Source organism: Aythya marila (genome assembly GCF_965140915.1).
Source record: "Aythya marila genome assembly, chromosome: 5".
Lineage (NCBI taxonomy): Eukaryota > Metazoa > Chordata > Aves > Anseriformes > Anatidae > Aythya > Aythya marila.
The window spans coordinates 22191019-22203418 of record NC_139046.1 but is presented as its reverse complement, the minus strand read 5'-3'; the positions used below and the strand labels follow the sequence as shown (position 1 = coordinate 22203418).

At 44.7% G+C, this 12400-nt stretch overlaps 1 protein-coding gene across 9 annotated transcripts in view; it reads left to right on the top strand.

The window, feature by feature from the left end:
* BRSK2 (BR serine/threonine kinase 2) overlaps positions 1-12400 on the top strand; it is a 324182-nt gene that overhangs the window by 230075 nt on the left and 81707 nt on the right. For all 9 annotated transcript variants that reach the window (XM_082760889.1, XM_082760892.1, XM_082760891.1 and 6 more), the window contains exons 8-9: positions 745-885; positions 10842-10958. In XM_082760889.1, coding sequence (XP_082617015.1) covers positions 745-885; positions 10842-10958 — 258 coding nt within the window. The remainder of the gene's footprint in view (positions 1-744; positions 886-10841; positions 10959-12400) is intronic.

The window sequence follows — 12400 nt, the reverse complement described above, 5'->3', positions numbered from 1 at the left end:
CTCTTTGATTGCTGAGAGTGCTGTGTGAGGACTGGGGTTTTCTTCTCTTGCTCCTAGGCCCCTATTGTGCTGCATTTATTCACTCAGTTCTTCACATGTGAGTTTGGGGGGAACAGCTGCTCCAGCAAATAACTGCTGTTCAACAGCAAGAGCTGAAGCCCTTTATTGAGGCTGCACACATGTAGTTCTTTTGATCTTTTCTCATAATTTAAACTATTCACCTTTTTTTCTGAACTCCCTCTAGTTTGTTGACATCTGTCTGGTTCCCAGGTGTCCAAGACAGAGCAGTACGTGAGTGCAGCTTTGCCAAGGCTGTTTTATAAAGTCTGTCAGCTCGGTTAGGGGACCTGCGTCTTCCTGGTATGCAGCCTTACTCCACAGTAGGTATAAGCACATCAGCGTATACCTGATTATTCTCTTCTTCCCCTCCTGGTTTCTTGGGTCATTTTTGTCTTTCACGTTATCTCTCACTAGACTATCAAACACCAAATCCAACAAATCAGTGAAGGGCTGATTAGTTTCAAATCATTTGCTTGTCTAAAGTTTGCAAAACCCCTGTTAATCTGCAGGGGCACCTGTGTTAAAAATATTAATCACCCCTGATTTAAAATTTTTAATCTTCTACTGTTCTTTCCATAAGTGTTCTCCTTGGCCGTGTGTAGATAGAGGTGTTTATATAACTGTGTGTGTGTGAGAAGCTGTATGATAGTGTGATTACACAATCCTGGCTTTGTTTTTTTCTAGGTATTTGGTGCTAGAACACGTGTCAGGTGGGGAGCTCTTCGACTATCTTGTAAAAAAGGGAAGATTGACACCAAAAGAAGCCAGGAAGTTCTTCCGACAAATCATCTCTGCTTTAGACTTCTGCCATAGTCATTCAATATGGTGAGTACAGCCATTTCCAGCAGGTGTTACCTGTCCATAAAAGCACGTGTTAAAGGCATCTTATTTCTTGACACTTTTATTTACTATTAAGTAACTGATGTTGTAAAGCTCTAAAAGTATTAAGTGCTGGCATATTTTAAATACATGGCTGTACCAGTGAGAGAGAGACCTTTCATGGAGTACGTTGTCCTTCATATTTCTCACTGGAAAAGAATTCATTCACAGGGAATGCTTTAACCAGGAAAACCAAAACCATCAGGGAAAAGCTGTTTAATTTCCATCATTTGTGGTGACACTTGCTAATAACTGAGAATTACAAACAGTATTTCAAAACGAGTCCCTGAAGAAACTTGGGACAGTTACCAATACAGACAAGTCGTTTTATGGCATCCTTCAGTTTTTGGAAGCCCTCTGGCTTTTGGCAACTTTGACTGAGTCCCTTCTGGGCATTTGAGTCATTGTTGCCTTTAATTTCCTTTCCAGTAGGGAAGAATTTCCTTGATCTGACTGCAGTTGATATTAACTAGCTCCATCAGTTGATTTAGCCATCGAGTATGGGTTAAACTGTGCATTCAGGTGGTGGTTTACATTAGACCAGTTTCCACTTCATCTTCAACAAGTTTAGGTAATTGAAATTATACTGAAATCAAGTTGTTATGATCAGTCTGAGCACGGAGTTTCTGTGCAGCTGCTGACCTGCTTATTTCTGAGAAATGTAGCTCCTTGCAGTTAGATTGGCTGGGGGAAAACATTTACATTATGTCTGCGTGGCTGCTTCTCCATAGCCACAGCCAGCCACAGATCTCCCCTCTCCAGGAGGCCAAGGGCTGCTGTTAGATATTGCAGCAGAAAAATTTGCATAATCACTATGTGGCTACCTCTCAGTAACCATACAGTGATTTCTGTACCCCCAGTTTTGTACAGAGAACTCCCAACCCAGATGTCTGCAGCACAAATGGCTGCAGCAAAAATGGATGCCTAAATATTTCACTCGGTCTTTTAGCCTGCTCCCTTTATGTCTCTGACTCAAGTCAACATGCAATATTAATTTGAAAGAGAGCATATTTCTAATAAATGGAAAGGGAAATAAGAGCCTTTTTAGAGGACATATTAAGAAGAGGATACTGTTAGTGGAAGCAGTAGTCCAAAGATGGTCTGGGTGGGAACATCCTGAGGACAATGCCTACCTGGCACAGGCAGGTTTGTAATAGCCAGAGAAATTTCCAGAGAAACTGAGAGCAGGTTGTTTGCCCTGACTAGAGTTTGCTCTGTTGGCACCTTGGAGGAGTTTTGCTCTATGAATTCCATAGTTTTTCCTCTCTGCTAATCAACTGGTTTGAGGGATCATGACCTCATAATCAGTACAATCCTTTGTAGGCTGTACAAGTGTAACTTTTTTACTACTCTGACTGGGCAGTGGTTTGCATACATAGGTGTTTCTGTGCCCTGCTTGGCTTAACACTTAGATACCCAATCCAAGAACACTCAAAATATGTTTAACTACATCTGAAGAAAAGTGATTTGCTCTTTCGAATGAATATGCCAGAGAAATGTGATTCACGGTTGGGATAGACATTTCTCAGAAAGCATATGTATATACACATACACGCCAGTCCTTTGGGCTTGTGTTGGGCACCTCTTGATGTGTCTGACTTTAATAAACTGAGCAAGGGTCGCAGTGAGGCTGTCACCATGACAGACAAGCACTTCTGGAGGTTTACGGGGATGTGGAATTTCCAAGGCAGAGTGCACATTTCTCTTGAGGAGTCCATTTTCCTCTGTTAAATATATTGGATTGTGGGCAGTAGTCTTGTTTAGAAGTAAATCCCCTGTCTCCTTGCCAACTCCCACTTGACTAGCATCTAGTGCTGAATAAGCTAGCAGTGAATCATAAGCTCTCCTTCCCTCCCGGTCACTCTGAGTCTTGTGTGGTCTGTGTTATGCTAGGCTCTGGGTGATATTCTGAACAGTTATCATTAAACCCTTTTTGAAAATCAGAGCGTGCATAAATGTATTTGTGTGCGTGTGTGCGAGAGTAAAAAACTTAATGTGCTTTCCTAAGCAATGAAGCCTGACCTTGTCCTGTCGTGGGGCAGTGAAATGACAAATCATCTCATCAGCCAGGTTATCCAGTTATGACCACATTGAAAAATGAAGGCTTCTGCTTTGGTTAATGACTAAACGTGGGTGCCTGTAACCCACTGGCAGGATAGATTGATAGCCTGGTGTCCCCAGACCCATATCATCATCCGATCGTCTTCCATTACCTCCCAAAACACAGAAATATCCATGGCTTACTTTTACTGCAGTATGTAACCACATTCAGCTTTCCCTGCTCAAAATGTATTGATGCGTCAGGATTCCTGGATCAAAGAATCAGAAAGGATTCCCCAGTGCTCCCGTCAATAAAAGACTTCTGCTGCTTCTGTGTGGAGAGATCACCTGTGTCTGAGAAGGTGTCTTCAAACAAGCAGCTCAGACAAAGAAGCAAAATAGGTTTGGAGCTTCAGTGTGTTTGCATGTTGTTTAAAAAAAATGCAGGAGCTTTCTGTTCCTCTGTGTAGTGGAAACTGGGGACAAAGATTTGAGGTAGCTCGCTCCAAGGTGCAGTTACTTAGGGAGTTTTGTTGTGCATTTGGCCATGGGGGGAAGCTCATAGGTAACCCGCTGGAGGGTTCTTTGAGGGCTTCCATGGGTGGCATAGCACCCATTTAAAAACAAAACAGATAGTGCTGTGCCAAGACATTCCGTGGCATCCTGCAAACAGTGCATGCATTACCTTGGTGCTTTCCCCGAGCTAGCAAGCAAACCGGTGAGCTCAGTGATGCAGCATCACTGCTTCTGCTCCCAGCTCGGCGAGCTCCCAGGGCTCTGTGCCGTGCTGCAGCACACAGCGCAGGCACACTCAGAGGCAGTGTAAGAAATGGCAGAGGAACCTGGGGTCCCTTGGGCATCGGTGTCAGACCTTTCTAGCTTGGGAGGTTTTCTCTGGATGTAGCTAATGATTTTTTCCTAAGCTACCAAATGCTGGGTGCCTGCCCTCTTATATCAGGATCTTTAAGTTGTCTGGGCTGGATGCCCCAAATCGATAGCCCTTTTGCATAGCCTGCATCCAGAGCTCTCAGCTAATTGAGCACCGCCTATATTTTCCGCAAAAAGCAGTAGAGGAGCACGTACTGGGGTAGGTCTCAGATCCTTGCTTTCCTCGGGAGGAGGCTGTTGGGTGCAGCGAGGGAATGGATGCTGCAGCGGGGAGGTGGGCGCGGGGCAGGGGAGCTGCGGGTGCCGCATTGGCTGCGGGTGACATCACCGCCAAGCGCCGGGATTGGCCGCGGCCGGATTTTGTGCGCTGGGTTTGTGCTTTGGTCAAGCTCATATTCGGTGCCTCTATCTCACAAGCTGACAAATAAAAATATGATTACAGAAAATGCCCCGTGGCAAACCTTATTATGGCTTCAGAGATAACAGATAATGCCAATTACTGCACAGGGCAGTGGTGACATTGAGAGGAAATCCCCTGCGGTAATGAGCAGCAAGATTATTATTTCATTTTATTTTTATTTTGGTTGGGTTTCATTTTGTGTTGTGTTTTTTTTTTTTTTTCTTTTTTTTTTTCTTTTTTCCCCGAGTATGCACAAGAGGGGTTAAGGCAGGTTCTTTATGAATATTGATAAATGACAATTACGAGGGCCCTTTCTCCTTTCATTGCCTGGGGCTGTGCCTGCTTGAGTACGCACAAGGCTCTTGCTGAAGTGTGTCTGTGTGTGCCTGCGTAGGCATGGGGGTGTGTGACTTAGGGGGCTAAGGCAATGAATAAGAGCTTTGTTTGGCTTCGCCTGGTGTTCTTCCCATTGGTGCAGGAGGGGAAATGGCTCCTTATAAAATAGCACTTCAAGATTTCACAGCGGTAGTGCCAAAATCTCTGGTATATTACTGCAGGCAGGAGCTGCAGAGCACTGTTAGTAAAGGAAGCACGCTTTTAGGAAGAAACCTGGAATGTCTTCAAGAAGCAGAGAAAGCTGAGGAATGCCAGGTGCCATGAGAAACCTTTTCTGTTAGATAATCCCACCCTCCCAGTGATTCCAGCTTTGCCTTGCTTCTTTTAGAAGGAGGATGCTACACTGTTGTGCAGAGATGGTCTGCTGAATAATTAAGATTACCACAGCTGGACACTTTGAAATCATGACACAGGGCCTCCAGATGTGAAACTGTGTTAGAAATCACAAAACTTAATGTTGGTTTCTGTTATTTCTTCTTGGGATCCTTGAGCCCTTGGAGTTTGAAATTTTCTTTCAGACTATCAAATTCAAAAGGTGCCTTTTTCCACTGTTGAGTGCTGAGATTTGCCAGTCATTGCCTGAATCCAGGAGCTATAGGTATATGACTGAGACTCACTCCAAACAGCGAGGAATTTTCATATTTTCCTTGTACAGGAAACTGGAAAGAAACCATCAAGTACAGCAGCTGCAATGTCACAGGCAAAATTACCAGCTCAGCTGAAGTCAGAGGACATGTATTTTTGTAAGTTTTTTTTATGTAAGCCACTGGAAACTCAAAAATGGCATAGTCTTATTGTAAGCATAACCAGGTAACAATCTTTGGCAAGTACATTTGTAGTGATGAGACCTGACAGTCAGCTCTGGCTTTGGAATACATGAATATATGTTTTAAGGCAAGGTTTTCAAGGAGGAGTAATATATATTAATAGATCAGTGGAAATAATTGTATAAAAAACAAGACGGGGTTTCAGGCATTCAAGCCCTTCTTCAGGTCTCCTGATATGTTTATAGATGTTGTCCTTTTTCCTAGCTATAACTATATTTACTTGTTCTGCAGGATTCTGTGAAAAAAATACTAAATTTGAGCATAGCAACCATGAGTCTAAACAAAGATTCCTCTGTAGGTAGATGCAAGTTACACATTTGGATCTCATTTGCAGAAGCAAGAGAAAATAAGATGAAAGGCTTTTTCTGCTTATGAAAATTAAAAATACTGCTTCTCGTACTATTAATTATTACTGGTAAATTATTTGCATCGCATCAGGCTTGTGCTAAGCACTTTTAAGAGGATACTGCAGAACAATTATTCTGTGGTCGGGCCCTTCTGGGAGTTTGGGGTCAGTAAGAAAAGCATTTGCAAAGTAGCCAACAATTTGATTAGTACAAATGACCTGCAACTACTCCAATTAGGAGGTTTCTTGGGTTAGAAATCCGTGACCTACAACGAGTTGTCATGGAAACTGATATGAACGTTTCAGCTCAAAAATCACTTTAAAATAATGGGTTAGTTCATCATCTCGTGCCAAGTGACATAGTTTCTTTGAATCCAAGATCTCAAATCTGTCTCTACACCAGAAATCTTCTGCCAAGCCTGGGTGACAAGGAGAAGGTGGTTGCTTTACTTCTCTTTTTTTACTGTGCTGCGACTGCCTGCAGTACAGCTACGGGGATATCCCCAGAGCAGGAGGACGGATTGGAGAGGTGAGTGGAGGAAGCTGAATAGCATCACCGGGAGCGCCCAGAAAGCAAGCTTGGCCAGTGTGTGAGTGGGAAGCTGGAACACGTTAATGCTTACGCGTGCCTTTCATTTTCTCTGCACCACCTCTGAGATCTGTGCCAATTTCCACGGGACCGTTTTTTCAGAAATCTCTCTCTCTCTTCCTCTCTCCCCCCGCTCCTCATCTTGTGCTGCAAGGGAACTGTAAAGCCTTTGTTGCATTATGTAAAAGACTGATGATGCCGAGAGTCTGACAGTGTGTACTTTCCCTGTCATGGCATGTTCAATGGCTCCCTTTCACTCACAGGCTCTCCCTTCAAAAGCCTGCTGCATGCAGGCTGGTGGAGCTGGCTTCCCTCTCCGTTGTCTTAGGCGAGGAGCTCTAGGCACTCTGTGGCACCCTGGGTCAGGGTCACGCTGACTTCTCCTGCAGGACTTCATTTCACTTTCGTGTGCCTTCTCAGCATATGCAGGGCTCAAGAGGAAAGTTTGCCTGTTTGTCACTAAAGGAGCTGCTTTCTTCTATTCTGATTTCCCAGCCATGTGCTAAAGCCCCCACAGCTTTAGAGCCTTTAGAACAATGAAAGGGTAACGAGTCCTCTGTTCACCTGCAGAGAGAGGAGTTGATGCGGTCATAGAAGACATGGAGAGCCGGAGAGATCAGCTGGAATGGGACCAAATTAAATGCGTTTACTCTGCAATGTTCCATTAATGCCAAGTAATTACCACATACAGTGGGATTTTTGTTTTGTTTTTGTTTCGTTTTGGCACAAGAGAATTCTTTCCAAATATGAATGCATGAGGCCGTCCGGGCGGCTGGGCTCTTAGGTAAATTATAACAAGCCTTCCCTATTCCCATATGTTCCTCTTCCTTCCTTCTGGCATTTGGAAAGCTGGCAGTGCAGAGATGGGAAATGCAAATGCAGAGAGGAGGTCTCGTTCCCAGTGGCAGGGATGCTGCTTCTGCCACTCTGGTGCATACTCCTGGCCTCAATACCATCCCCAAGATGCTTCTCAAATTCAAAATGGCCCAAAGACTTCCCAGCAGGGAAATGTCCCAGCTAGAAGAAAACTTCCATCAGGGGCATAAAATTCTTTTGTGGTTGAATATGCAAGCACTGCCTGGTCCCATTGGCACCCTGATCCCTGAGGGGAGTGCTGCCACAACAAAAAATGCTCGGGGCTGTCATGGGTTCCTGTGCTCACCATCCACATCTGGTACTAGGGTCTGTGTGAGGGAGGGATGGGGAGGGTCAGAGAGCTGCAATTTCAGGTATTTCAGTGCCCAGTCAGAAGGAAATGTTTCAATTCTTGTCGGAGTCCACTCTCTCTCCTCTGCTGCGTGGGCTGTAGAGAAGAGATGGTAATTTTCCTTGGTTTTATTTTGGCAAGAGTCTAGAGACTAAAAGCCAAAACTTCAAGGCCTGATGCTACTCCAGATTTCCTTCCATACACATTATCCAACCATCCTAGTCCCACCGATCCTGAGCTCCAGTGTAAAGCTTTCAAAATGCTCTCCGTGAGGTGGACCAGGACCTGTACCCAAAGAGCTCCATCAGCCCAGGTAGGCTGACCCTTCACGACGAAGCATTGCACAGCACAGTGAAATAAAGCTTACTTCACATCTGGAGCATGGATGAAGGCATCCTCTATCCTCCCTCACTTCCCATGGCTCTCCAAAAATAAAAAATAAAAATTATTTGTCACTTCAGAGGAGCTACATTTTTTCATTGGTATTGTTCCTACAGGAACTGTCCATATGACTGGCATTAGTTAGCTGGCATCCTTACTGACCTTACCAGCCGGCTGAGAGCTGACCAGGCAAAGAGCAGGGCCACCAGCACTGAGGAGACTCGCTTCAGCCATATGGAACAGACATTCCTTCAAATGCTCTTCCCTCTCTCTAAATAAAACTGTACAATTTTAGGATGAGCGAAGAATTGCAATCTTTTTAGGCAGGCAGTGGGATGCCTGCTATAGAATGAATGTCTATGGCATCAGCAAGTGCTGCTCCTTGCAGGCTAACAGGCATGGACAGCAACACCCTCAGCATCCACACCATGTGTCTGTTCAGCGTTTGGCCAGGAGCAGTCACCAAGACTGGAAAACAACCAAAAACATTTAAAAAGCTGCACAGAGCAGAAGGACACACGCTCAGCTTGTGCTGTGGGGAGGTTTCTTGTTTCATAGCATCAGGCAAGCACCGCTCACTTTACAGGGAATTGCTGCTTGCTACTGGGCCCTAGATCTCAAACCAGAGAACTTCTGCACATCCCACTGGTCAGATGAGGTCTTCCCAGCACCCAATTAGTGAAACCAGTTGTAAGATGAGAGCTGCCCAGGATGTCTGCTGGATGAAAGATTAAATCATACACCACCGTCTCATTAGTGTCCAGTTTTCCAAGCTTGCCTTAGGACGGTGGCTCTTCTGTCCTTTTCACTGCAGGGGCTGGAGCACGTTCAGATGTGGCAGGTGTCACCAAATGCTGCCTTTGTCCAGGACTACTGTCCTGGATGAGGGCATTCAGGGCCTCTTTTCCTGACTGCTAACTGGTCATTCCCAGTCCTGAAACATTTCATTGTCACTCATCTCCAGCTTTTTTTCAAGTAGGTATGGTTGTCTTGGTATTTGTTGCATGGTGGATGAGTCTTCAGTCCCCTTGAAACTTTGATTTCTGTGAGAAAGAGAGATTTTATAGAGTACCTTTTGCTTTTTCAGGTGAAAATACTCACAAATCTGGACCATGCTGCCCAGTTATTTACCAGATTGTTTGCTCATGGTTAACAAGGCAGCATTAACATGCAGGGTTCATTATGTTTATGCAAGACTGGAGACCAAGTTTTATGCTCTTTAAAAAAGGAAGGGAAGAGCAGTCCTAGGACTCAGTGATAAGGTCAGTGGCCGGTATCTGTGTGGAACACGTGCTATTTTGCTGGAAGCCTCCTTTAGCTCTATCCGTTACACTCCCCAAGTGTCCTATTACAGCATGCTCTGGTTTTGCATAGAGCTGGCCTGCATTATTTACAAGTTGTCTCTAATTGATCATTCCAGACTTCTGTTCAGATCAGAGATCATTTCCAAGGCATTGTCAGGCTCCGTATGTTCCTCTGAGAGGATACAGACTGAGCACCTTTACAGGTGTTTAGGGGTAGAGTTACACTTGTGTGCAGGAGCAGTGCTAGAGGATGCAATTAGAGGTGAAGAGAAAATGGCATAAAGATAGGGCAGAGCTCCGTGACTGGTGTCACTGCTAATGCTGGGTCTTCTGCAGAGCTCTCTTTCTGGGCAGGCAGCTGTTTTTACTGAACCATTGTAGCAAATGGCTATTGTTTGCCTGACAGACGTGTTGTCAATCAGCCATTTCCAACAGGTTTGTGTTCAGACCGAGTACCTGAGCTCGCTGTTCTGCTGTGGAAGAGTTTTCTCCGATTTGCACCTTTTATCAAGCAAAACATCAAAGATGGACATTTTGCCATCTCATAAGCAAAAACAAGAGAAGAGGTGCTTCTTCAGCTTGCCTGAAGTGCTTCTCTCATCTCTGTGACTCGAAGAGTTGCAAATAAAAAGAAAAAAAAGCGAAATCATCACAAATTTTGTACAAGGTTTTTCTCTGTGCATATAAAATCAAGTAAATGTAAAAGTTGTGCAAAAGCACTTGAGTTCTAAGAAGTGGATGGGTGCATGGTGGTGTTGGCTGTGGGTAATGGAAATTAATAAATTAGACAATGTGCAATTGCTTTGATTTAAAGCAGGAGTTGCCATCCTGCTTTAAGTGCTTACCATGTTACAGCAATGTGGCTGCCTGGCTGTTCCCATGTTGCCAAATAATAAGAAAATCGAGCTTTGCTTGAAAGGAGGCAATCCTCCATCTTCCTTCCCAGTGCTGACAACCTCAGTTATAAGCAGTGCTGGGCTCAAGGGGTTTCTCCATCAGAACTAGCTGCCCGAAATGATTTCAAAGACATATCCCTATGTAAACAACTCCTAATAGGGTCTTTCTGCAGCAGCTTTAACAACAAGTCTGCTTTTTCTCCTCTAGATATCACTAATTCTGTTTCCTGTTGTTGACAGAATACACTGATGATGTTCACTCCTACCTTAAGGAGTTGGCATTTGATGGAATATATCAGCTCTAAATCCAAACTGAAAATTTCCTCTGATTTCCCTCAGTTCCTCCCTCAAATTATCTTGATATTGTTGGAAGGTGCAGATATTCATTTCCTATCAGGGCAGTGCAGTCTCGAGCTTTGCATTCATCAGGAGTGGGCATTTGGGAGACAGTCTAGAGTATTGCAAAGATTGGATCTTGGATATGTGTGTTCTCCTATCTGGGAGAGAAAAAGAATGAAATCATTTAAAATATAATAGGTTGGATGCTATACTGGATTAAAAAAACAAGTCTTGGAGTGGGAAAGCTGTCAGGGATAATTTAACTCACATTTTGATCCTTTTTTTACAGCCACAGGGACTTAAAACCAGAAAACCTACTGTTGGATGAAAAGAACAACATCCGGATAGCAGACTTTGGAATGGCATCGCTGCAGGTTGGGGACAGCTTGTTAGAAACCAGTTGTGGGTGAGTGTCTCAGAGCATATTGCAAATAATCAGTGATGAATTCCAGACATAAAGTTGTCAATAACAGGGGGGTTGAGGAAGACCTGCAAGCTTACACTGTGCCTCATTATTTCCCAGGAAGTTAGTAAATTGATAAAACGTATGTAGTGCATAAGTTAGCTAAAAGAAGGGTGGGTTTTTTAAGTGTTTTACAGTGAAAAGTAGGCTTCTGTAGATGTCATATGTGGATATAAAAATCAAAGCTTTCAGGTTTGGACTCATCTGCCTATGCTGGCTTGTTTGCTTTCACTGGACATATAATATTTGGGAAATTAAAGCAGTAGTGGTAGCAGTTTTAAGAAGTGGCTTTAAAAATATTGGGGGTAGAAAAAAAGCGAATCTAGGGGAGCTGAAATGGAATTTGTGTGTTGTGTTCAGGCTGCCTGCTTGCAGCTCTTCCTGTTTGTGTTCCACTCTGCTTCGTTTCGGCTCACATCCAGGATTGACAGGGAGGCAGCAGAGGGTCCTTTGCAATTACAAGCAGGGCATGAATGCAGATACAAAGAAGGCTGCTTGGAGGAATACTGCAGGGGCAGTATAAAAACACTTCTGTGTTAATTTGGTTGCCAGCAGGAGCTTTCCAGGAATGTCCAAGGGAGCCAGCAATAAGCCCAACAGCCGAGTGAAGCCCTGGTGCCTCACTGGGGACAGGGCTAGCTCTTGAGGGGCAACATCCTCTGATCCCCGTCACCTCTAGGGACACTGCAGGCACCCATAGGACCACAGCCCCCCCCCAAGCCGTGGCCCTGTGGCGCATTGACTGTGCATTGTAATGCTGCAGTGAGCTGTGGCAGGGCAGCAGCTGCATCGAGCTGCTGCAGCCTGGCACCACTACGCCAGCTTTTCGTGGCATCTGAATTTGTTACAGCAGTGAACTCAGCAACTGGAGTTGCAGGCAGTACCAGCAGCTTTGCATCTCCTCTGGTATAGATCTACTCTTCTTGGCCCCTGGGAGTGTAAATTTGATGACTGCAGCTCATCTCCATCCTCAGCCTGCTACAGTCTGTGTTTTTTCAGTCTGTGCCCTGAGGCAAAGCAATTCGTGGAGCCGTCCTGGTTCCCTGCACAGCACAGCCACTGCCTCTCGGTCCTGAGCTGTACGGCTCTGCTTTCCAGGTCTTGAATAATGGATTGCAAAATTGTTTGAAGCTGATGATGTGATCGAATGGTGGTTGATGAGAACACTGAGATGCACCCGTTCCTTCCTGTCTGTGTCAAGGCAAGATTTGACCTCTTAACAGCGCAGATGAGAAGCAGGGAGCTATGAGTCTGCACATCTGTTGCTTGCAGCTGCTTTCAAACCTCCCCTCTAGACTAAGAAATGAAGTCCTCACTGCAGTTACCACAAAGCCTCTCTACTCTTTGAAGAACATTTTCTCCCTTCCTTCCGTGAAAAAAACAAC